At 40.2% G+C, this 26,300-nt stretch overlaps 3 protein-coding genes across 5 annotated transcripts; all 3 read left to right on the top strand.

Moving 5' to 3' along the window:
* Nucleotides 1-127: 127 nt before the first annotated feature.
* Nucleotides 128-2,124, top strand: spink4 (serine peptidase inhibitor, Kazal type 4). The gene is made up of 4 exons (XM_044346372.1): nucleotides 128-263; nucleotides 894-925; nucleotides 1,106-1,218; nucleotides 1,939-2,124. The coding sequence occupies exons 1-4, from the start codon at nucleotides 212-214 to the stop codon at nucleotides 1,982-1,984; spliced, it is 243 nt and encodes an 80-aa protein (XP_044202307.1). The 5' UTR covers nucleotides 128-211; the 3' UTR covers nucleotides 1,985-2,124.
* Nucleotides 2,125-2,621: 497 nt separating this feature from the next.
* Nucleotides 2,622-11,906, top strand: stra6l (STRA6-like). The gene is made up of 18 exons (XM_044346333.1): nucleotides 2,622-2,770; nucleotides 3,166-3,238; nucleotides 3,891-3,991; nucleotides 4,186-4,316; nucleotides 4,444-4,564; nucleotides 4,663-4,708; nucleotides 4,915-5,040; nucleotides 5,394-5,464; nucleotides 5,964-6,072; nucleotides 6,177-6,330; nucleotides 6,420-6,495; nucleotides 6,627-6,708; nucleotides 7,910-7,958; nucleotides 8,529-8,646; nucleotides 8,760-8,879; nucleotides 9,305-9,468; nucleotides 10,197-10,340; nucleotides 10,512-11,906. Exons 1-18 carry the CDS (start codon nucleotides 2,730-2,732, stop codon nucleotides 10,751-10,753), a joined length of 1,968 nt encoding a protein of 655 aa, XP_044202268.1. The 5' UTR covers nucleotides 2,622-2,729; the 3' UTR covers nucleotides 10,754-11,906.
* A 201-nt stretch (nucleotides 11,907-12,107) lies between these two features.
* Nucleotides 12,108-26,139, top strand: tdrd7a (tudor domain containing 7 a). Of its 3 annotated transcripts, none has more exons than XM_044346332.1 (22): nucleotides 12,108-12,370; nucleotides 13,589-13,807; nucleotides 14,411-14,555; nucleotides 14,919-15,033; nucleotides 15,122-15,214; nucleotides 15,636-15,691; nucleotides 15,960-16,000; nucleotides 16,112-16,282; nucleotides 16,746-17,525; nucleotides 17,787-17,983; nucleotides 18,081-18,270; nucleotides 18,698-18,809; nucleotides 19,005-19,216; nucleotides 19,521-19,655; nucleotides 20,169-20,252; nucleotides 20,702-20,836; nucleotides 20,989-21,099; nucleotides 21,239-21,401; nucleotides 21,571-21,737; nucleotides 22,099-22,292; nucleotides 22,650-22,810; nucleotides 25,099-26,139. In XM_044346332.1, the coding sequence occupies exons 2-22, from the start codon at nucleotides 13,604-13,606 to the stop codon at nucleotides 25,329-25,331; spliced, it is 3,699 nt and encodes a 1,232-aa protein (XP_044202267.1). In that variant the 5' UTR covers nucleotides 12,108-12,370; nucleotides 13,589-13,603; the 3' UTR covers nucleotides 25,332-26,139. The 3 variants fall into 3 exon arrangements, with proteins under 3 accessions (XP_044202267.1, XP_044202265.1, XP_044202266.1); XM_044346330.1 differs by having other exon boundaries at nucleotides 15,633-15,691; XM_044346331.1 differs by lacking the exon at nucleotides 12,108-12,370 and adding an exon at nucleotides 12,476-12,906 and having other exon boundaries at nucleotides 15,633-15,691.
* The last annotated feature ends 161 nt before the right edge of the window (nucleotides 26,140-26,300 follow it).

Raw genomic sequence — 26,300 nt, 5'->3', positions numbered from 1 at the left:
GATACAGTGAGTTGAGTAGATATGTGTGTGTTGAAATGTGTGATAATGTGCGCTGGTGACTGTGAGTTTCTAGAGTGAGCATGAGTTTGTGTGTCTATTTTCACCTGCTGCGTTCCCACACACACGCGCACACACACTCCCACGTACACAAAACAGAAACACAACTCAGAGGTTTCTGTCACTGTAGGTTATTCATCCACCGACATCCATCATGACTGGAAGAGTTGTTCTTCTCGCATTCCTGCTCTTTTGTGTGGCCGCAGGTAAGAAAGACAAAAATAGAAGCTTCACATGAACAATCACCAAACTTTATTTGAGGTATTTGCTTTCTAGTTTGGTGGCTGTTATAGAGATTTCAGTCTATGGAGCAGTTTTGCGCAATTACCTGTTTAGATGCATAGTATCTAACATACAGTGCCTATATTTACTAGGAGTTTTTATGTTTTATTGTCTTACACCATTGAAGCAAAGTAGACTAAATGTGTTTTTTTAACACTAATCTTTTAATGTCAAAGTGAAAACAACTCACAAAAAATACAACATACTCGTTTGCACACTTTTTACAGGCACTGTAGAGCGTTATATACACACATATGTAAAATCATATATGCTCTACCTGTATTTATAGTGCATTAAAAGTAATAGATCAACTATATCAATAACATAGACTATGTTAAAATGTGTGACAGGCAGTTTTGGCTTCTCATGTTCTCATCCCAGTATACTTTTATTAATTCATATCTGTGGGTGTATAGTCAGTTCTGCCTGCCTATAATATTTCTTTCTGTATCAGGTGAGTTGCCTCTGTATTTGCATGTAAGCTGGATTTTATGTGGTGTGGAGTTAATTATTTATGTATTTATGGTTTCAGAAGTAATCTGCTCTATTTGCAGATGTGGAGGGGAACTCTGGACTCATGAGAAAGGTGACACATGGAAGCATTTGACTCGCAAAGTACTGCGGGTGCATAGGAAAGTGTTTTATGTATCACTGTGTATGTGTAGAAAATGTGTTAATAAGGGAATTTTATGGTGAATGAACTTTCCTTTGAAGTAATGAAAGAAAGAATATGACACCAGACCCCGTGTGTTTTATGTTATGGCAGCCGTCTTGTCCTAACTTAGAGGAGATCGTGGCGTGTCCTCTGAATCTCGCCCCTGTGTGTGGCAGTGATGGAAACACCTATGCCAATGAGTGTATCCTGTGTGCCCAGAGACAGTGAGTACACACAGCTGTTCCTCTCTCATGGCACTCACACAAGTTCATATCACCCAAGTTGACTTTATGGAGGGAAAAAGTGTCGCCACCTGGTGGTGAAAGAATTAGAAGACACAATACTGAACTCTGGCTGACAGCCGCAGCCAATTCAAATGACTGTTTATTTGTGTTTCATGGGGTCACTAGTGTTTACTGGAAAATGACAGTTACATCTCTGGTGACCAAATACTATTCACATATGTATTGTTTTTGAAAAAAAGCACTAGATTTCAGGAGGTCCTTCTGCATTGGTGTTTTCATTCCAGAGAGACAAAAACACTAGCAAGACAAGTTGACAGATTTTTTTTAATTAAATCTACTGATGGATGATCTGGAGAAATTAATTTTATTTCATGAAGCACAGCTCTTGCTGATGTCATCGCCAACCCTCGTCCAAACCACACAGAAGATGAACAGGAACAATATGACAACCTGTTCCCTTTTTCTATCTCACTTTCTGTTGATATTCTGTCTCATAATCCTGTAACAAATAGTTTGCTTTATTAAGAATTTTCACTGATGGCTTTGAACACCTAATCTCCAACTGAAGAGTCTTTTTGAGTGGCCTCATTTTCACTCTGCTCTACAGACTCTTGGGGGCGCTCCGTACTGTTCACCTACACTGATATAAAGTTAAAGCTGAGTGAAACACAGAATGTCATGTCATGCTTCTCTTTGCAGAGAAACCAAGATGGACATTTTGGTTGCCAAGGAGGAGAGCTGCTGATCTGCGCAGGTGGTGATGTTGTCGCCAAGGTGACCAGTTGGAATCTGATAATCAGTCCAACACGGATCTTTGAAATGGATCCCGACTCTCCTACATGTCTCATTGCCATGAACAATAAAAATCAGCAGTAAACCATCTGATATTTTCTTTTTTTTATGAATAAAATCCAACTCTCACTGAGTCTGATGTTAATATGTCTGGATGGTGTATGTACTAAAAGCAAAACAGATACTAGAAAGTGAAAATTCAAGAAAAGCGAGCCATTAAATGTAAGTTTTCCAATGGAGCTGATACAGAGAAAGCTAAAAGAAACAAAGGACATGGATTAATGTAACGCCATCAGCATTCCTTTGTAAAGTGAAGGCAGGAGGTGAATGATCGGTTGGTCATCTCCGTGGGAGCTCTAATGTTTAAACTCCTTATACTGAGTAACACAGTGATCAATAATGCTCAGGGGGCATGTGTGTGTGTGTGTGTGTGTGTGTGACAAAGCCAAACTGAGCAGTTGGCAAAAGAAGGAAGGTAGGAAGATGACACAGAAGCACAGAGCAACACGCGGGGAGAGTGGACATAAAAAATAAAAAAAAACAGAGGGAAATAAAGTGTTGAATCCTGAGGTCAAAGGTCAAGTGCGTGAGTCACGTGGTTGAAACCCGGAAACGCAGAAGTGGTTTCTGTCACAGTTCACAGTCCCTTCCTTTCTCCTTACAGTGCAGCAGAAACAAAGCTTCCCAGACTTCAATGAATGGACTCATCAAGGATGATAAGAAACCAGATGGAACAAGTGTAAGTACAGACTGTTAATTTACGATGACATTACGATCCTGCTCTTCACCTTGTTAGTATCAGCTGTTGGGTGATTATGGTAATGTTACCTGTAGTGTAAGATTGTAGGATTGATTCGAATAGTTTTGATTCAAGACAGTTAACAAGTAAACAACAGTAAACAAGAGCTTACTGATGCATTATGAACTCATATTATTATTAAATGTACGTTTTTTAACCTTTTTTGATTAGTTCAGTTTAGTCTAAGCCTACTCAGGTCTATCTGGTCCATCTCATCGATTTTAATTCAGTTTAATTTGGTTCCCCTCTATTCTATCTTGTTTTGTGTCCTTTCACTTCAGACCAGTTAAAATACATCATATTACATTGTGTTCATATCGTCACTGTCTCTGCAGGGACTCCACAGTCCAAGACTGTCAAAATGGAATCTCGGTAGACCTCTTCTTTCACTTTTCACTCATTCCAGCGGTAAGTAGTACATCCAATTAACCTGCAATATGACAACAAGGCTTGGAACAATACTTGCTTTTTTTTATATCAGCAACATATATTTACTCATACATGCAGGGAAGTGGCTTTATTTGTAAGTTCACTATTAACGATACATAATGATAGATAGGGTCATATAACATATGACACCCTCCGATCTTGCGCAACATGATTTAGCCAGGTAGGATATGTTCCTTAGCCAAGTACGACATGTTCCTGGACCACAATGTTGGACCAACGTGTTCCTGGAACAACAATGGACCAATGTTGGTCCAGGAACATGTCGTACTTGGCTAAATCATGTCGTGCCTCCGATCCTAATAAAACATCTCCACAACAGACTTTTTATTAATAAAACAAGTGGGAGTACACTTAAAGAAGAGTGACAGAGGAAGGACAAAATATGCAATACTACATCAGAATACAGTACAACCAGGACATCTAAAGTAACACTAGTAGCAAAATGAATACATGCACAGTGGTAGTACAATTACAATGAATGAGCAGGTAGTTACGGTGGCCTGATCAAGAATACTGTTGAAGCACACTTACATGGCTGTTATTGCACACAATGTGATAGTGTTGTTGCAGTACATGTTTCTATGTAATAAATTGATTGGTCGTCTTCCAGGTGCTGATTGCAGGGGTGCTTTCATTCCTCCAGAAAAGAGCACAGAGACTGACCATTGACCACAAACTGCCGTTCCTGAGGGGACGTTTTGCCATTGTGGTGTAAGTCAATAACAGGAATAAATTGTTACTGTATAGAAATTTCTTCTATGAACATTTTAATTCAGTACAAATGTTGTAATATGCAACTATGTATCTGAACTGTCTAGGTTTTTTTTACTGTATATCAGGCTACTATAAGCAGCCACATTAACCTGAGTTGTTGTTCATGTCATGATGTCATTATTGTTCACCAGGCCTTTGGACACCGTAGGCGGCCTCAGTAATCGTTGGTCCTATGGGTTTGCGTTCGGTGCAGTGTCCACCAGTGTCCTGCTGCTCTTCTCTGAACATTACATCCCCTTCAACTTCCCAAACTGGGCCAGAGGTGCTCTAACTGGTTACCATTGTTATGTTACTGTATGCTGTCGGCTCTATATTCAAACATAATAACCTTACAGATACAAGAAACAAACACATTGACTGATGAGATGTTTCCTGACTGTTCTCTTCAGCACTCGTGTACCTGATTGGCGCTTTAGAGGTGGGCCTGGTGAATTTCCCTCTCTTTGCCTGTCTGTCCACACCTTTCAGAATGACTGGGGCTGTGCTGGGAATACTCTACTCTTTGTTCTGGTAAATATTATAATAGTTACTTCACTAAAAGTAACATAAACACTTCTGAAATATGCAGACATATATATATATATAAATGTCTGTGTGATTGTTTCTAGGATCATCATCACAGCCTGGGATACATTCACCTGTCCAGGTGGTAAGGTAGGTGGGTACTAAACATATCATGAAAGCTAGCAGAAAAATAATGCATTGTGGCTTCCACCTAGCAACTATCTATGGGTCTCAGTCTGCACCTAAATAAATTAGGTTCTACAAAAAATTTACAAAGATATTATGAAGAGTTGCTTGTTGGTGTTTAGTATGAATATTAATTAAAAATGAATAAATTAATGACTTTATTATGCTAGATTTTGGGTGAATATCAGAAGGTGATTGTCCAGTGGCCCTGCATCATCTCCCTCATCTTCCTCTTGGGACGATTTATCTACATACTGGTCAAAGGTGTCCGAATACATCTGCAGTTGGAGCAGGAGGTCAGCATGCCTAATGTATAAAATCACTGGCTTTGTATTGCTCCGAAAGTAAAACCTACTAAGCAATACAATAAGACAATATGAGATTTAATTTCTCATATATTAAGAAACTTATAGAACAGTTTTCTATTAATTTTACTCTACTTTTGTGCTTTGTTTCGACTGTTTTTTAATGTTACTTTTGTGTTTAATTTCTTTTCTTTAATGTTTTGTTATTTTTGCTGTACACAATATATGCACAACATGCTAAGCATCAGTGAAAGAGTTTACATTTTTACTCTGTAAGTGTTTGACAGTTTTTCAAAAAAAAAAAAAGAACTGTGTGAGGATTAATATGCTCAATCTGCCACCAGAACCCCGAGGAGCTGATTGAACACCAGGTTCAGCATGTTAAGAGACTACTGAAGAAAGCACCGGCATACAGGTAGAATACACACTCACACACATGCGCACCAATGCTGCTTTCAAGTGTTCCTTGTTTAACTGAGGATTTTCAGTTCTATTGTTCTCTGATTCTGCAAGTTTCCCACAAATCATGTGCACTTTGAACCTTGAGATTATATGAGTGAGATGTGTACAACATTTATAGGGACTGAGTGTAAGATTCATCACAGTGAAAATGTCATTTGTCAGATGTTATGCTCTATATGTTTATTGCGAAATTTACATTATTGTTGTGTGGTAATGCAGTGCTATAAAGTCTGACTTGAAGTCCAAGGTGGTGTGTTCAGCTGTTGCTGGTAAATTCCATGATCCAAGGTGTTGTGAATCCGCTCCTCAACTTTAAATTTTGCATGGCAGAATTTTAAACGATTTATGTCACACAGCTGCCGCAAAACCTCGAACAAAAAGCATTTAAAAGCATAAAAATGTAGTCAAAGATGCACACACACACACAATGCTTTGAACTGTCTGTGTTGCAGTAAGCCCCTCAGCTGGTTCCAGAGCAGAGTGTATGAGTGGGATCCCTACTTCAAGTTCCCCAACAGGATCATCGGCACTGCCATCATATCCCTTATCTGCCTATATACGGTAAAAACAAAGTGTGTGTTTATGTGTGATCAAATGTCTTATCTACCCACTTTGTCTTATCTACCCACTTTGTTCTGGTATTTGTCTGTCCATCATCCCTTTAGGTGACTCTGGCCGACTACACTCTCAGTAAAGTGGTTTTTGACAAAGCAGAGGAGTGGAAGGACACACTGAAAAACCTGGTTACCTCCTGTAATAACACTGGAGCTCTGGCAGCCATGATACCACAGCTGGAAAATTTCATATATGTGTCCAGGGGTGAGTTGGTCTACCAGACTATTTTTGATGCTATTGATGATATTATGTGTCCACCAGACACATAATTGTCTTAGTTTCTTTCCTTCCAGAGACTTGGCTAGCTACCACCATCTTTGCTAGTCTCAACTCTGTCGCCTACACCTTGCACGTATTGGCATGTTACAGGTAAAAGCCCTAAAAAATAAGTATCAAAATTGTATTGAAGTTTAAACTCAAACATGTTAGATTAAATTTCTCAATAAGTTATCTAAAAAAACAAAAACATAAATGAGTCACATGGTGTACTGATGCCACAGGAAACACTTGAAGAGGCTGTGGAAAGGACAGAAGGGTTTTCTTCCTGAGAAGTTTCACAACCCTCGCTCTGCTGCCAGTGTGGTAAAGGACACACACACACACACACACACACACACACACACACACACACACACACACACACACACACACACACACACACACACACACACACTCCAAAAAATGGAAACATTTTATACTGTAAGATCACAGCAGTGATCAACAAATGGTAAACAAAAGGTAGGAAGGGAGGGCATTTGCATTCAGACCTTACAGTGTGACACAGTCAAGATCAAGGGTCAACATAGTAAGGGGGTGGGGGTGGGGGGAAGGGAAGGGGCACCCAGACAGATGAAATCAAGGGGCAGGAACAGGAGGGGGTGCTGCATTCAGACAGGATCCAAAAGGTCAAATCAGCAGGGGTCAAAGGCAGGAAAGACACACAGTTGGCATTTTGTTGATCAATGGGTTGTTCCCAGATGTCACTTGATTATCAAGTCTCTACCCAAATGTTTATTTGCTTCTTCAATAGACTTACATTAATTTCCTGGAGACTTAACCCTAACTATAACCAGTACTTGCCTAAACCTAACCCTAACCTTAACCACTGACCCAAAAAATAACATTTTACCAATTGGGGACATGACTTTTGTCCCCAGTTGGACAAGCCATCCCCAATTAACTGGTTTGAAGTCAGAAATTTGTCCCTGAAAGTAGCCTATGACAGACCCACACACACACACACACACACACACACACACACACACACACACACACACACACACACACACACACACACACACACACACGCAACAGATGGCAGACAAACCCAGGAAAAATCTGATTTCAATTTGGCACTAAATACTCTGAATCAGCATTCACCAGTGTGACACTGGCTCCCAGTTTAACTGTGTTTCCAGGTCAGGTCATGATGTGTGTCACAGTGTACGATGTACAGATTTCCTGAAAATGTTTGGCCACATATTGTAAACCACATGATAACTGTACCCCACCAGCTGCAAAATGCAAAATATTACATGATTATCCGAATTTGGTACTGGCTCTCAGCCTTCTTGATAAAGCACCACAGTGGAAAATTGTAAGTGCTTCAAATATGCAGAGCATGTGGGTACTCTATGCATGTGAACATTTGTGTGCATATGTGGTGGGTGTGAAAGTTTGCATCTCATTCTATTTGGCCTCTCATATTATTGCATACATTAGGTTCACACACACACTTGTCACCAAAAACTAGAAATGCTCAACTCTGTATTGATCTCTGCAGGCTTCCATTACAAGATACTCTGGATGGCAAATAGCGTTTACACTGTGGGGTAAGTGTTTCATCTCCTGAAAAATATGAACAACTGACTATTCTGTACTGTATGCTTTCAAAACACATACAGCAGCTGAGCAAAATAATGTGCATCAGGACATCCTACATTATATAAGGTGACAGAATCACCACTCAAACACCAGCCGCATGATGTGAAAACTGCTTCACATCACAAATTTTTCTCAAAGGATCTCAGTGGAGAGTGTTAGTGTCCAATGGTCTGAGTGTGTTTCAGTGTTTGTTTTCCATCCTTGACAAAAAAAACATTGGAAACCTTCACTACAATATTGTTAAATGTGTTTGCAATAAAAGTTTTATTGAACAATTACAACAGTTGTAAGTGCTCATGTTACGATGTCAGTGAAACTTCCAAACCTGCATCTGCACAGTTGAACTGTCACACATAATATAATTGTACATTTTGATTTCTGCATTATAAAAATGTAAGATTATGAAACACAATGTACAGTCAGCCCATTAGTGTCAGTAAAGGATTACAACATGAATAGATTATGTGAGATAATTGCAAGAGTGTCTCATCTTTCTTTTTTTTTTTTTGTCTCGTTAGGTTACCTGATAGTCCACTTTGTTCAGTTCGTGTTTGCCCTGCTGTTGACATATTTGCTCATTCTTCCTGTAAAGGATGGAATTGTACTGCACATGCTCGCCAACCTTGGCATCATAATGTAAGGCTGCTTTCTGTGTGTGTGTGTGTGTGTGTAGATCAATAGATGATGGATGGACTAATGGTAGATGGTTGTATTGATTGATTTTTTGTCTTTCCTCCTCTGTCTCTCAGTCTGACCATCGGCCTCATGATAGTCCTGGTGATTCTGCAGATAGTTCTGGTCCAGATTTTCTTCCTTCAGGATAAAATATCTCCTACTGATAAAGGCAAACCACTGGCTCTGAATAACAGGTCAATACAGATATTAAGTGTGGACCATAAAACCATCCCTGGGACGTCACACTTAAAATCAGGTCCTCTATTTGTCAGCAAACACTAACTTGAAAAGGGAAGTGGTTGTTGAAAAAGGCGAAGCACAGATAGTATTAAATGATTAGCTGAGGACTGTTTGAGGATATTATGTGTAAATCATTTGATGTAATGGTGCTGCCATATAACATGAACTTCCTCACTTAATCAACAGTGCAAAGTAGCTTCAGTGACTTGCTGAAACATGCAGATACAGAAAAAAAAACATGTGATGGTGTTTTACATTTTGGAAAAAAACCCTTTATACCAATATGTCAAATATTACTAGAACAAGTGAACATGATTCAGAGTAAAACTGCTCTGTACAGTATCTTGAAATCATAGCTCGCTCTCCCTCTCGTCTTCAGGAAAGCATTCCACTGCTTCAGCTACTTCTTCTTTTTCTACAACGTGGTGATGGGGATCGGAAACTGCATATTTAGACTGCTGTGCAGCATTGTGGTGGGAACATGGCTGGTGTCTCGCATAGACCGAACCATTATGCAGAGAGGATATGAAAGCCTGGATACTGGTAAGCTTAACTTGAACTGAAAAATTAACTAAACAAAAGTGAATTATTTTTTAATTAACAAGTGCTAGCCAAACATCAATTCTAACTTGAAATAGTGGTAGATAAGGGATTATTTTATTGTTACCATTATTTGATGGTGGTAGGTTTGATTACTATAAGGTTTGGTCATATTATATTCATACATTTCATTCCTCCTTGAGGTGCTCGCATCCACAGCATCTTCCAGGAGATGGCAGTATTTCACATCCACAGGCCGTGTTTCTCAAGACAAAATGTCATTTTGTATTTATCCAAAATTATATATTTTGGATAAATAGCTTTATATATAACTGGAACACTGGGTTTAGGAATATGTCAGCCATGAATGTCAGTCAATCATTAATACTAGAAAGAAAGGGGAAAAGACAGAAAGACAAAGAGAGCAAGCACTGTGACAACTTTATCATTATCTTTCCCAAAGACATGATGGATAAATGTCAGCAAACACCCAGCATTCATAAATGTGTTAGTGTTACATATTTGTTCACTTCCTAATCACCAGGACTTGTAACCGTTTGTTGCTTTTGTCAAGTATGTGTGTAGAGCTTTGGGCTGAAACTTTTAATTCACATGCTGCTTAAGTTAATCAGCTTCTCTGCTTCTCAAATGCAGATTGTTTAACACTATCAATGCAGCGCTCTTTCTCGTGTATGATGTGTGTATCTAACAGTATTTCCTGCACATTCCAGGTTACACTACATGGATTGGGATGATCTTCGCTGACCACTATCATAACAATCCAGTCATGGTGTGTTTCTGCCAGCTGCTGGTCTCCAACACACTGGCGAGAGACACGGCGTCTGCATACTCCACATTCAGCAACACACCATCTGGTATGTATATATGTGTGTGTATTTGTGGCACTGACATGAACAATCGTCGTCTGCTTCCACCTGTCATCTATTAAATATACCACAGGCTCGTGACCAAAGTAATATCCTCTATTAAATGACATTTTTGCATTTACGCACTTATGTTTAACCCTACTACTCTACTTTTTCCAGAATCAGCTGTGAATGGCCGGGCCAGGAGACATTGGGTGTTGCTTTACACCTTACTGAGGAACCCAAAACTGATCCTGCTCAGAAAGCACCACCTCTCCTCATCTTCGTCATTACAGACATCATCATCTCCTCAGTCAGACATAGTGGTGCGGGCTTGTGTCATGGCCTCACAAATGCAGAGCCCCCGAGCAACATCACAGTCACTGCCGGAAATCATAATCACACCAGCAGAAGGCTTTTAAAAGATTTGGATCCTTTTAAAAATATGGGTTGGACACTGTGAGGTTTTCAGTGAGTCTGTTTCAAGGGCTGTAATTTCACAAATGTTTGGTGTGAAATTGAAAAGTGAGTGAAAATGATGTTATTTGTCCCAAAAATCTATTTCAACTGCCAACATTTCTGAGGAAAAGCAGCACTAACGTCAAACTGACAAGATATAATGTAGTTGATGGGTCAACAGTCTCTGACCTCAGAGGCAGCGTTCATCCTTAGTAAGTTCCTCTTTTGGAATTTTACTTTAAGATATTGTGAGAACCTCTATCACAGATTGATTGTATGTATTTTAAAGAATTTGTGTTGTTGTCTGGAGTAGGATTTTATTCACTCTCATCTAGTGTTCAGACATCAGTACATGTTCTGTCTGTCGCTGAACGATCTGAACAAAAGTATCAGGGTGTGTTGCAGCACTCACAAATACCAGCAACATACAGTACATTTACCAGTTGGTGACACTTCTACATATCAGATTCTTCTAAATAGACAAGAGTCTGACTAACAACCAGGAGGTGATCAAGTGGCTTCTCAAAAAAAAAAAAAGCTTTTCTATTTGACAAATTGTTTGTGGTTATATGCGGCTGTGATTTGAGGGAGATCAAAGCATTTGGTTTCTTGTTATAACTTGTCTTTTGTATTTTGATTTGTTGTAAAAATGCATAATTTCATTTAAAGTAAAATGTGAACTTCTGTGCAGTATGTAGACACAGTCAATGTTAACTATGAACCTTTGTATAATCACATTTACCTCATTAACATCTATTCTAGAAATGGATATGGTGCATTACCACTGGCCATTTTCAGTACCAATAATGTTTATTTTAATTTTATCAGAATTATGTGACAATAGTTGTCATTCTTGGGTTGTTAAAATGTAACTGTTAATATGTGACTTTATGCAAAGCTGTTGTATATTCTCATGAAACCTTTGTTGGTGGATCATAGTGGTCCTGTAGGTCTAATAAGAAGAACTCTACATATGTATTAGGCCTGTGCAAGCAAAAGAGAAACTGTACTTCATAGTAGGAAGTTGTAAATATGGCTTTGCTGCACAATCAAATGCTTTCAGTTAGACATTAAAACACAATGGTCAAAGCTAAATTGGTGTGACTGACTTAAAAAGTGTAGAGGGGATTTTAATTCCTGTTTTAAATATTTTATAGCTAGCTAAATTGATTGCAAAAATCACCGTATATTCTTATTATGTGGTTCCCCATACTTATTTGCCCGGTTTATAAGGTCAATTAGGTGTGCTTAATTTGAACTCTAAGATTTCCGACTGCACATAAAAGCAGCATATGTTCGCAATTTGGCCGCACGTCAAATAAAGATAATCCATGTCTGGTTTCAACTAGATTGACTCGTCGATCCCTTAGAAGTGATGCATTTTGCAAGCGAAACGTTTATTTGATATATGTGAGGAGCATATAAATTCATAATAATTCACATTCATGCTAAATACATAAATTATATGCCAGAATAACAGGTAACCGGTAGTGAGTGTGAATTTGTGGGCGTGAACGTGTTCATGAGTTTGAATGCAGCGGACGGAGATCCACTCTCGACAGATTGGCTAGCTAATATAGGTAAGTCACTCATGGAAATGCAATAATCTGTCATTAAATTTGAGCCAACACAATTGCACATCGTAGATAATGTTGGCTGGTTTGTAAAAGGTCAATTGTGGGGCGAAATATTAAACTTTGCTTTATCTGCAATTGAACCACCGTGGACTAACAGTTAGCTAACGTTAGCCGTTAGCCAACTCCCACATTACCCATCTGTCGGACAGCCAACAGCCAATTTAGTAGGTAGAAGTCCATTATCGGACAAGCCCTTCAGTCAGATTCCACGCTACGTAGCAACATCTTAACGTTTTATCACATGGGAGGTAGACGTACAAAAACCAAAATATATGGTTTTAGGCACACTTATTCACGTGTGTCTCATTTTACACCGCCTATATCCATTAGTTACGTTGTTTGTGTAAGAGTCTGATATTGCTTGAGACAGAGAAACGTTAAGGCTAATTGGATGCTGTGGCGGGTAACGTTAAAAATGTAACGTTAGCAGTTAGCACCGTTGCATTTTGTCAGCGAACTTGACACGAACTCAAGCTAAGGTAAGTTAATGTTACCTTCAAAATATTTCCTTAAATTCGATTAAGTGATTGTGGTGGAGGATTAACTGTTTCTTTCGGCAAATATTTAATCCAGCAAAAAGGATTTGAATTAAAATATCTCATTTGGAAACTCTTTTTGGTTTGTCTTCTGAACAGGATAGTAACTAACGTTAACGTGAAACGATACTGATCGAAATGAAGTGGAGGCCAGAGCCTGTCACCCAAAAAAACTTTTTCTTTCTTAGTAATTTGGTCAGTGCAGAAAACAACTCATAAATGCAGCAGTATTTTCCAGAATTGGGTTGTACCTTTTTACAAGTTTTTAAAGTCACTAAACAATGTTTAAGTATTACTTTTTTGAACTCTCCAAACTGTAAAATACCACCACAAAGACCCAATGAAAGCGGCAGCATTTTACTGTATATCTTGGTGTTTCAAAGGTAAAGTAAAGAGAAATGTGGCTCAGATAGGCTGGGTGTGCCTATAACTGAAATACAACAAAACTCAATGACAGTAAAACAAAAACACACTTCTCTGGAAACACACTTTTCACAGGGGTGATATTTTACAACAAATAGCACCTTTATGATTTGACAAGGCTGGTCACTTCCTCGGGTGATTCTGATGCACTGTTGCATTTCTGTATCCACTGATTTTTATTTCTGTATTGTTTCTGTTACAGCGTGTATTTACCAGGATGTCGGACAGCGAGTCTATCAAGAAAATGTTACGGTCTGTACTCCAGTCTAGTAAGGCTGGCGTGTCTATTAACAGCCTCCAGTCAGAGTACCGGTCACTGTGTGGAGAGATCATCCCTCTGAAGAAGCTGGGCTACCTAAAGTTGGAGGACTATCTCCGAAGCATCCCTTCTGTGGTCCGCCTGGAGTACCGCATGGGTGAGGTAAGGGCTGGTTTTATTACTAAGCCTTATTATTAAGGCCACCGGCGCACCTAGTAAGTAATTTACATAGTCTGACTTGGTGTGATTGCTTTTGCACACCTGATGTTTCATATATCTGAACATTATTACTTAAGTATATTATTAAAAAAATGTGTAAAGTAGGGTGATATGGACAAAATCAAATATCAGTATTTCTAACCTCCTATATTGATAATCTGACAGTATTTGGGGGATAACTGTTGGTGCTTTCACAAAATATGTACACAATGAGATTTTTGATAAATAATCACCATTAATGTGGATATAATGACTAAGTGGGTGAAGGCAAATAATAGAAAAGTTAGAACAGTCAAGTTCAGTTCAGAAAATTATATCTCTACTGTAATGCAGCCCTTTAAAACCAGGAAACACTTACGCCATGTCATGATATAACGATATCCAAAATCTAAGATGATATCTATGTCTCATATCATGATATTGATATAAGATTAACATGTTGCCCAGCCCTGGTGTAAAGTGCATGAAAAGAAATCAGTTTATTTATCTAAGCAGTGTTGAGACTTGTACGTGGTAATCGCAAATTTATCTGAATCTGCTCTGCAGTTGAAATGCTTCGCTGCAGTGTGTCAGGAAACGGCCCACATCGCTGAACTGGTGGCCAAGCAGAAGAGTTCCAAGAAATCTGGTCGCTCCCAAGTCGTCAACTGCAGGATGAGATTCAAACCCTCCAACCCGTACATGCTCAATGGTAGGACACACTTATCACTTGGAACACACAGCTTTGTCTCTTAAATCATAACTTTTAAAGAGGTGTATCCCAGGCTGTCACAGATTGTTTGAGAAAGTCTCAGATTTATTTTTGTGTTTATTCCCCTCCTCATAGGGCGATAACTCTTAGAGCAAGTAGGGTTTCTGTTGTAGGATTAAGAGGCATAAACCAGCTGGCCCTCCTCTCAGCCAGAGTTGGACACTGTCAGATTTGGTGAATGATACTGATGTTTAAAATTCATTTAACAGACCAGCCAAAGAGAGAGAGAGAAATGTAAACTGTGCATGGGTGATTAAGAGAGGGGAATTACCTGACCTATTATCCTTCCTTTTGTGGTTTCAGTGAGGCCGAGGTCCTCTCTGCGCCAACCTTCAGCTAGTGGTGCTTCGAACTGGCCAGCAAGCCACCCTCGATCCCATGGTGGCTACAGAGGATTCAGTGCCTCAGGAGATTACAGGTAGATATTATAAGTATCTGCTAAAATGATGAGCAGTAGCAGCACTCTCTAAACTCTAAAACGAATGCTTGTGTTCCCCAAATATCAGGCAGTTGGACCAAAGATTAAGCTCCGTCACCCCTGTTGAACACAGACAACCAGCTGCTCAACAAGCTGTGAAACGATGCATCATCCCTGACAGGTGAACATAACCATGTGGACAAACCCCAAACGTAGCTGAACCTAAACCTGGTTGTTCTATATCCAGCAGTAATTGTATTGTTTGAGTCAAATATAAATATTACCATGCTAACAATTATTTTATGATTCTCAGGTCTTAGATATTTATCCATGGGATATTATTTATCATAATCAGGAATGTGTCCACATTTTTCACTCGCGTATGAATTGAAAAAGAGGACACTTGAGACATGTGTTTCAAAATCCGGCAAGCTATTAGTTGGGTGTTTTGAGATCAATATAAAGGAGCACAAAATGTTTGGACAGTCTGGAATAGACCAACCTGATTAGCGTATTATTGTTTTTTTGTAAGTGTGCAATGAATGACAGTGTGTTACTGTGAAAAACACATTATGCCTAAAGGATTGTTATGTTGCCAGCAGGGAAGAGAAGAGCTTGGCAAATTACCAGAAGCCTAGGGGTATGAGACACCTTCTAGGTTTGTATCCTCATCAGTGTTTCAACTTTTTGGATTCCCTTTGAGGGGGGGTGGGTTGTTAAAACGTTAGAACTATTCTGAATGGCATATTTTAGAATGTTTGACCCACTTCTCATTTAATGTGTCAGTGTGTTTGACACTTTGACACTGCCTCTGCTCAGTGACAGTCAGAAGATATATTGAAATATGAGAATCCGATCAACTAAAAACCACTCTATAACCTGCTGTGCGCTGTTTTACTGATATCTGCACTTGTTAACCTTCACAGAGGAGCCCCCTGAACAAGTCTCCAAACCCAACTGCTCTCAGGTACAGAAAAACAGTGCATTTTGTGTCGTCATAATTACATTCCTATCATGAATTACATTCCTATCATGAGCTGTGCTTCAGTGATCAATCATGTGAAATTCCTCCATGCAGTCTGGTGTGTATGACGTGCAGCTGGAACAGAGCAGAATAACTCAGCTATTGAAGAAGTTCTGCAGTGGACTCTGGATGTCAAAACTACCAGGGGTCTACAGTGATATGTTCAATGAGATGCTGCATCCTCAGGTGCTCATAGATCTGGAAAAATGGGCAGACACTTGTATGGTGAGTCTGTCAGTTGTAGAAACGCAGCCCTCAACATGGTTTTAAGACATTATAACTATGGCGGCCACCTCATATTCTTTAGAGTGGCTCTTTTTATATTTCTTGTCACTGAGGGGCTGTGTTTTATCTTATATGTAAACAAAGTAGGTGTTGATGGTTCCATCAAAGGTTTTCTCCAGTACCTGTCTGGAGAGCATTTTAATAGGGTAATCAGAATGTATGCACCCTTTTACCTCAGGGTTCAGGCCATTTACTTAAATACTGGACTGAAGCTCCTTACCTTAGAATATAATTAAAATATAGAATATAATTGTGATTGACCAACAAGAGATACTTTTCTATCTAAAAAGTAGTTAATTAGAGTAGTTAAGTAATTAAATGATTTTTTTCCTCCCAGCCTTTACAGGAATTGAAAAGATTTGAAATCTCTTCTCTCTGTTTCTTGCTCATCTGGCCTACACAGGTGGAGCAACCTTCCAGCACAAACCGAGCTGATCGCCTGATTTACCCTCCTATACCTCCCAAGCTCTCGACTGTCCCTAGAAACAGCAACCCTCCAAAATCACCCACCGATTCAAGCACCATCACCTCACTCATTTCTTCACCTCCCTCAACACCCGAGCAACCTCCCTCCTCCCTCTCCTCTCCCCCTGTTCCTAAACCTAGAGTTTCCCCCGTAAGCCCCTTGGCTAAGCCCACGTTCATTTTCCCTCCACAACCTGTTGCTTCCTCTTCAGGCAAACTGTTGTCTCCAGTCTCGTCACGCAGCCCTGTCCACAACCCAGCTCTTGTTCCCCAGCTGGCCCCATGTGTCAATCTTGCACTCAATGCCAACAGCGGATGTAAAGATAATCATCACTCTCCTACAACGACCGTCAACCAAAACCCTCAGCCGTCAGCCCCTACCTGGACTTCCCCTGCAGCAACCAGCCCTCTAGCGTTAGCTTCCTCCCTCCAACCTGGCCCTGACATTTTACCGCTTTTGAAGGTCACTTTCTCCCCTACCTCCAAATCTTCCCCTTCTCCTCCCTTAAAATCTTCTGCTGCTGTCGTGTCAGCTGATGTGCGTCTAAGACTAAAGGAGCTTCTGGTCAAGTACAATCATGGTCTGTGGGTCCACGCTCTGCCCAAACTCTTTATGGACACGTACAAGACGCCATTCCCTGAACATGTTCTGGACAACTTATCTCTTTTGCTGGATATATGCACTGTGGAGTACCCTTTGGCACATGACAAGAAGAAGGTAAGTGAGTGTGCCTGTACCAGAGATAACACAACCTGCAAATTAAGCTAGTCATCAACAGCAGTGTGAAGGCACCACGGAGAGTACATCTTTTCTTACCCTCATGGCTCACTTGGCTCAACACTAACACTCATACTTGCCGGTAACAAGTGAACCTTGCTCTCGGATAAGTGATAGGTTGGAATGATGATTGGTGTAGAGAAAACAGGGAATACTCCAACTATTAATGTGCTTGTCGGTGATGTACTTTGCTGTGGTCAGGCCATCCTGTATAACTCCAGCAGAGCCGATGTGGAGGCCGCAGACAGCCAAGACAGCCAGCAGTGCAGGAACCATCCCCTTCCCTCTGGTCTCGAGGTTCTGAACCTTGTGATTCCTCCCTGTCTAGTTCTTCCCTCGGAGCAGTACCCCTCTGTGCTGATTACTGAAGCCAAAAGCAGCAACACTGTTACTATACGGTAGGACACATCACCCTTGCTCACTCAAAACAATGTTACACTTGAGTGTGCACAGATTGAGAAATGCTTAAAAAATAAAAGTGGTCTCTGTATTCAGGTATGTAGGTGAGAACTATTCCCATGCCCAGGAAGCCATGGAAGACGCCATGCGCTCCTTCTATAGCCAAGGCTCCTCCCACCATCCTCTATCTAACCCTCTTGTTGGTCAGCTGGTAGCAGTTAGAGGGGAGGACGGAGATGAGATGGCCAGAGCTCAGGTCACTGAGATCACCCCTATCAACGTCAAGGTAACTCGTCCATTTAGTCGATTATTAGGTTGATAATCTGTATGATTATGTGATTATTTGCCAAATGGTTGGCATCTGTGTTGAAATGTGTAAAGGCGATACAGACCACTTCACATAGATCTCATTGACATGAGCTGCTAAAGTCATTCTGTCAGATAAAGTAAAGATTTGTGTACTTTTGAATCAGGAATGTTTCTTGACAAATCCTCATAGACAGAAAGTTGTAATTGCTACCAAAAGTGTCTAAAGATTGATGACTTGAATGGGGTTAACACTTCTACATTCTTTTTCAAAGGGTGTGAATACTTTTTATAGGCATGTTATGGTGAATTTGGTTTAGAAATATAGACTCGGCCCATGAGCTGGCACACAGCTTATGACAGTTTTCAGCATGGGTCAGTGTTTCTGCTGTCCTTGATTCTGCCAGGTATACTATGTGGACCATGGCGTTTCTGTGGACACCGGTGCAACCAATCTGCTGGAGCTGCACCAGGACTTCCTCTCTCTGCCCTTCCAGGCTACTAATGTCAGGCTTGCAGGTATATGAGAAGGAAAAGTGTTTTTTTTTACTCATCTGATGTCACTGAAAGCACAAATTCTCCACAACACAACAAACATATTCTGTAACTAAGGGAGAAAATGTTTAGTTTGATCGGTCAGTGGGCACTAATAGCCCTGCATCTCTTCCCCTTTATCTCCCTCCTCTTCCCATCATTCATCTTCCTCCTCCCTAGGTCTAGAGGCGTTCAGCTCCCATCCGTTGGTGCTGTCCTCTTTGGACAAGTTGGCAGTTGGGAAGATTTTGCTAATGGAGACATTAGAGGCTTGTCAACAGAATGAGATGCCTGTGGCAGTGCTGTACGACACCTCGCAGGATGATGATCTCAACATCAACTCCACCTGCCTCAAGGCTCTACAGGACGAGACCATGAACAACCCTCTCACTGTAAGTGTAGTGTCATTAACTACATGCATAGTGTGATGCATGAGACCAAGCAGAGCCCTTTTATGCATATAGAGACAGTTTTTCATGTTTTTTCATTTTTCTTGACATCATCTGTACCAGTGAGTGGTGCTGTTGTACTGTTCTCATATTAGTCTGTCCTGTCCCAACAGCAGCCAATCAAGTTTTATGAAAACTTAAGAATGTGCAGGTTTTTCATTCATTTGGATGAGAAGCAGCTTGCCAGGTCCTCTGTGTTATCAATTTTCCCTGTGTTATGCAACGTTAATCTGTCTGTTGCCTGTAGGTAAATGTTACCTATCAGGACGTGTGTGTCACAAATGTGTGTGTAGATGGCATCATCCACTGCCAGCTGCCCTCCAGAGGAATTGCCAGACTCAGCAAGTTACTGGAAGAAACAGAGGCCTTCTTCATCTCACAGGTAGACAAGACTTTCAAGTATCTCCATTTACCCTAGCACTTAAAGGTCCAGTGTGTATGATTTTAGTGGCATCTAGCAGTGAAGTTGCAGATTGCAATGCTTATTTTCATGGGATTGTATACTAATTAAAACATACTTATGAATATTATATTCCATTTCTGCCAAGTCTGTTCTGCTAGATGCCACTAAATCCCACACACTGGACCTTTAACAGTGCTGTAGAACATTCTAGGTTTGTTTGAATTTACCATTTTGACTCATTTGATGTTATCATAATTACAGTAAGTTCACTTAATTGTATACCACTTAGCAAGTGGTAGTTGAAAAGTGATGTGATAAAAGCAGAGATATCTTCATCCAGATGTTTTTGGAAAGAGCAAGCCATAACTATATCACAAAGAATATTAGTGCTGCACATCTCACACATTTTTGCCACACTGCAATCTGTGATGTCAGACTAGGTATCTCTCTTTATACGGCTGATGGAATCGTGCCTGTAATTGTTCCTAACAGATGACGCCTGAGTCCTTGGTTTCTAGACCCTTCACTGGCAAGTTCTGTCTGGCTCGCTACAAAGGAAAATGGTCCAGAGTGGAGGTAGGAACAGAGCTGGGATGACCACTCTTTCTCAGCTTTGTAAACCATGTTTTTATTGTCAATTTGAAGTACACTCACAGCACAATAGAAGAACACTAGAGCAAATCTGTGCAGGTTGTTAAAAAAAAAAACCTGAGGGAGGATTCACAGCTTGATAATGACTATAGCAGAGATACTGACTTGATTCTACTTGGCTCACGCTTCCCTCAGGGACATAATTTCTATGTTTAAATTAAAGAGAAGAGATATACTTTGTGAATTGTCCTTAGATAGTCAGGGTGCAAAATTAACTTTTTTGTCCACTGGCCAAATGGCTAGTAAATGTTCAAATTCACTAGTGAAGTAAATCTACCAGCCACTTGCATTAAAGCTTTTGCACTGTTAACCAAACAGTTTCAGGTCATTTCTGTTTAATACCCCCTCCTGTGTGTTGCTGCCCTCGTGTATAGATCACCAACCTGTACGGCAACAGAGTGATGGAGATCCTCTTCATCGACTTGGGCGTCTCAGCAACTGTAGAGGTCACTGAGCTTCGAGAGATCCCCCCTCTTTTCCTCAAAGACTTCACCATCATCCCACCACAGGTCAGTTGTTTGTGTGTGTGTGTGTGAGACGATGGAAACCAAGGATTTTTGATACATTTTGTGAAACTATCTAACAGCAGTTGTCTGATAAAGTAGCTGTTTGTAACACATGTAAAGGTTTACAGTTTCTCATGTGTTCTTGCTTTCCTCAGGCTATCAAATGTCATCTGGCTGACCTCACAGTTCCAGAGGGAGATTGGCGTCCAGAGGCCGTACTGTGGGTGAAGGAGGCTGTCCTGGGAGCTGAAAATTGTAAAATGAAGGTAGCATCTGCCATACCATTAAGTTAAGCACACAACTAAGTTATGTTTATCCCTACAAATGGAGTCTTGTTAGAGAGCTGCCTGATAGATGAGGTGTTTGCAGTTGTTTTAATGACACAGGTTATCAAATCATTTTTAGATCTTGAAATTAGACCAGCACAAAGGGGACAGACTGGTCCACATGTACCTTTTCATCGGTGCTGACAGTCAGGAGCTGGACAAGAGCATCAACCATCAGCTGGCCCAGTCAGAGCTGTGGCAGAAACTCACAGCTCAAAACAAAAACACTAGTGTGGATACAGGTAATACAGCACAAGACCAGCAACCAAACACAAAGTTAGCACACATGATCAAGTCTGTCCAATCTTGACACATTGACAGAGACATGAAACACTGACTATGAGGTTAAAGCTTTAATTTGAGGGTGTTTTCATTGTACTGTTTTTTTGTTTGTTTGTTTTCAAATTCTAGGTCTCAGCGCTCTAGTGGAGAAGTTGACTCTCAGTCCTGTTCGGAACGCCGCTATCAAAGACTCAACTCAGACTCATCACAGAGCAGATGAATCACCCGTCCAAGATACAACCACCAAAACTGCGATGCAGCCACTTCCACTGCCTCCTCCACTGGAGCTTCCCCTGGTATGTGGAGAGGGACACACTCTCTCTAAGGGCTTACGATTCATGTAAAGAAATCATTTTGCATGTATTTTATTCTTTGGTGAATGACAGTCCCTAACAAACAGTGCATGTAGCAAATGCAAGAAGGGTAATTATAATACATTTCATTTTTCCCACCATCATCCTTCTTTTAGGCCTTGAGCTAACAATAAACAGTTTATCTTGTATTATTTTACAAAATACACACAGTAAAATTAACAGGACAATAAAACAGGTGTATTTGATACTATATACAATAAGCCTTGACACAGTTAATTCTGACAGCAGTATCTACTGAAGTGTGGACATGAATGATGATACACTCCTTCTCCTCTACTTTTAGCCTGGTGAGAATATAGATGTGTTTGTGCCAGCTGCCTGCCACCCTGGTTACTTTGTGCTGCAGCAGTGGCAGGACCTGCATAAGCTGGTGGTGTTGATGGGGGAGATGATGCTCTACTATAACCAGATGTTGAAGACCACCACAGCCAAACACATTCAGAAAGGAGACGTCTACGCTGCCAAAATAGACAAGAAGTAAGAACACACGACTACTGCAGCAGCGTGCTCGATCCCTGAAACAAACATCAGCTACATTAGACTTATCCTCCATTATGGACTTCATGTTGTCATGGTTACATGTCTGCAGACTCATTATGATGACCATAATAAGTCAAGAATGACATTATAGAAACTTCATAGTTAAAAAGTAGATGATGTCATTAGATCTTGGGACACTTGGCTGTATATTTTTACATATGAGGAGAATTTTAATGTTATGCTTTAGTGTATGGAGTTCATATTAGTAGCACTCTTCTCTTATGTGAGGATAGTGCTGCTTTTGTGAATCACACAGTGCTCCAGTCAGTATAACCAGTACCTCCCTCTATCTAGCTGGCACCGCGTACTGGTGAAAGGCGTTCTGGCCAATGGGCTGATTTCTGTCTACGAGTTGGACCACGGCAAACATGAACTGGTCCGCAGTACTCTCCTCCGGCCCCTGATAGAGGAATTCAGACAGCTGCCCTTCCAGGCCATGACGGCACAACTGGCAGGTGAGTTTGAGGATCATTTTTCAAATCAATTAAACAAATTATTTGTGTAATTTATTTGTCAATATTCAATGAGCTGGATCCTTCTGTGTTGGTTTGTTGCTTAAAAACACCATTCTCATTCCAAGCTTGTTTTAATGTTGTGTTGATATAATAGTCCTTCCAGGAAATTGCGATTTTGTGATTGCAATAATTAATCTCTGCAGTATTAATGAGAGCTTGCAACTTTTCCACATGAAACGGCCAAATCAACAGACAGGTTGTGCTTTTGACCGATTGTCTCCTTTCGTGTTGTGGTAACTTCATCGTGGCGTCATGGCAGCTCGTATTCAGCAAGGAGTCAGGCGCGCATTCAAGCAGAAGATGAGGTTTGCATTCAGTTAGTCAGAAGAATACGAGTTGATAATGTTGCTCAGACAGCAAAGATGGACACACTTTGGAAATGAAACTAAACTTTTATGTTCATGCATTTATTTTAACGGTATTATTGACTGCTTTTATTTGGTTGTAACGTTGAGGTGAAAGTTTATTTACTTAAGGTTTAATTGAACTCAAGTACAGTATTTTCTTTTTTGTATAACTTTGAGCCCACAGTTCTCATGTTCAGAAAATACATTTAAAAATTAGCACTGAAATATAGTTGTTTCAGTGATATGCAGTATGCTTTTTATTGAAGGAAGTGATGACATATGACTTCAATGGTAGCAATTTTTCCCAGTTCCTGCAGAGCATATAAAACATTGCCAATTGTATTGCATTTTTTATAGAAAAGCCACTGCAAAGTCAAGTATTTTTGGCTGCAATAATCACAAAAAAACTCCACGAAATCCTGGAGGGACTGATTTAAGGTTGACTGTATGTGTATGGAAGTGTGTTTATGCATTTATATACAAAGTGGCGGGAGCTTTCTTGTCCCTCGCGAGCCTGAGCCTAGAGTTGAGCACATCATTTACATAGTCAGCAGTTACAGTATATAATACTAACATAACTCTGTTCAGCTCTTTGCTGGAGGGGTTTTGTTTCTCTACCTTCCTCTTTAAAATACTCTAAAGGTGTATGATTGGATTCAGGTCCAGGGACATATTTGCCAGGTCATAGTTTTCACTTTTTTTCTTTTTTTTTTTCTTCTTTAAAAACTTTAATGTGATTTTTTGCAGTGTGTTTGGGATCATTGTCATGTTGGTAAAATTTCTGTCCCACCAACCTTCTTGAGAATACTACTTATCTTTTCATTCAGTATTTGGGTATACAAACTTGATTCATAGTGCCATCTATAAATGTCATCTCCCCTACATCTATCACACTCATGCAGTCCCACATCAGCACGCTCCCACCTCCATGTTTCACAGTCGGTACTGTGCTGTCACTGCGGTATTCCTGACCAGGTCCAAGCCAAACATGCCAGACCCCATCTGATCCAAACCAATTTATTTTGATTTCATCTGACCAAAGAATGTGCCACCAGTATTCACCAGGCTTCTTTTCATGTTCTTTGGCAGAGTTTAATCTTGCAGTTTTTTGCAGCATCATCCGTAGAGGTTGACTTCCTGCAATGTCCTTCACACTGTCTGAGCAGTCACTGAAACACCAGTTTCCACAGATAATCCTCGTGCCAAGTCAGAAGCATTTGCCCGTCTGTTTTTCAATGCAAGGTTGCATAAATAGTGTGTTATTGGTATTATGGGTCCTCCTGTACCTCCTAACCACTGCTGCAACTGTGCTCTGGCTTCTGTCCAGTAGCCTACTGATGATCTTGTACCCTCTCCCATCTTTATGAAGTCTCACAATCTGGTTTCTTTACCATGTGGAGCCATGTTGCATGAGACACAACCAGGCCAAAACTGAGAGAGTTCACAGGTTCTTTTATAACCTTGTTCAGGCAATTAGTCTTAAATGGAAGTCAAGTGTAATCACTTTTGTTGCACTGAGGTTGTACTTTGGGGCCTGTATTTTCAATTTAGTCTATCTAACCTGTTTGTTTTTAATTATAAATAAGATCAAATACCCTACACTTCACACTAAATCACTGCAATTATTGTAAGATGATGCAATTTTGAATCATTTAACATTTTAGTGATATTGCACAGGGGTGTACTCTTATATACTGTATTTTCTCACAATGCCACATAACAGTGAATTTCAAACAGCAGTGAGATGGGAGGGAAGTTTTGAATTTTGAGATGTTCTCGGGCTCTTAAGCAGAATTGAAGAGAATGTTAATCAGTTTGATCACCCAACATTCAACTCCATATCTGTCAACATGTCAGCTGTTTGTCTTGTCCGTCCTGCAGGTGTGACGCAGCACCAGTGGTCAGAGGAGGCCTCCATGTTATTCAGGAACCACGTGGAGAAGCGAGCGCTCGTAGCCCAGGTGGAGAGCGTGCAGGACGGGTCAGAGGTCAAAGGTGAGGTGTGGGAGCGCAGGTTGACGGTCTACCTGGTGGACACCGGATTAGAGGACAGGGACCTTTGGATTCACAGCATCATGGCCGACATCGGTGGTGAGCTGTCTTCTGCTGCCTAGGACATGTGGTCTGGCATGGCGGGGAACTAACCAGCAAGCAGACTCTGTGACTTAGTCCACCTCCCAAAACGTCTTCTGAACCAGCAACTGTTCTTTTCCTGGTTCTTCTCATTCTCTAAACATAGTGAAAGTGCTCAGTGAACTTTTTGTGTCACTTTCCCTGACCTTTGTTGTTCGTTTTCAACGTTCTGGATCTTTCTCCCATTCAAAGACTGAAAAGAAGCCCTCTTAATTTACAGGCTGCAGGCATGGGTCTTGTGTATATATACATGTATATAGATATTGTTTTGTTGAGGGGTTATTTTTTCTGAATTTATGGACAGTTACATTTGAGGACTGACACAATTGAATGCAGTTTTCCTCAAAATTTGAGGAAGAAAGATGGAAAAACATTACACACTATTAAATGTTACTCTTGTCAGTCATTCAAGTGATCTTTTTGAAACAAACTAACTCACTTTAATTCATCAGCACTTTTTCTGTTCTTTCATTTGAAGTCATCTGTGTGTTGCATGTTTTGTATTTGTATTATTTATGAATCTTATTTCCACATCTAGCTTGTTTTTTTGTTTGCTGTGACTTATGCGTGCAGTGTTGTGGCTCATTTGTGTATTTATACTACATGTTTTACATGAATCCAACTGAAATGGCAGAACTGCATTAATCTACATAGTTCAAACTTCACCGATGGAAACGCCTCCTTATATATTTTTCTGTGTTACTCGGGCAAAATAATAATTTGTAATATTTCTAGTGTTGTTTTGACATGTAAAGCTGTTGACGAGTTCTATTAAAACATGCAGCTGAAGGACGGTGCACTTTCACTGAAAGCCAATAACTTTTAAAAATGACACTTAATACTACTCCACTACATTTCAGATCTTATCCAATAATGTAATATATACATCCAATATATAATCGGTTACATGGGCTTCATTTCTGCAGGTGTACTTTTACTTCAACCCGCCA

This window comes from Thunnus albacares, chromosome 3 (genome assembly GCF_914725855.1).
Source record: "Thunnus albacares chromosome 3, fThuAlb1.1, whole genome shotgun sequence".
Lineage (NCBI taxonomy): Eukaryota > Metazoa > Chordata > Actinopteri > Scombriformes > Scombridae > Thunnus > Thunnus albacares.
The sequence above is the reverse complement of the archived record's forward strand: the minus strand, read 5'-3'. Positions and strand labels throughout refer to the sequence as shown.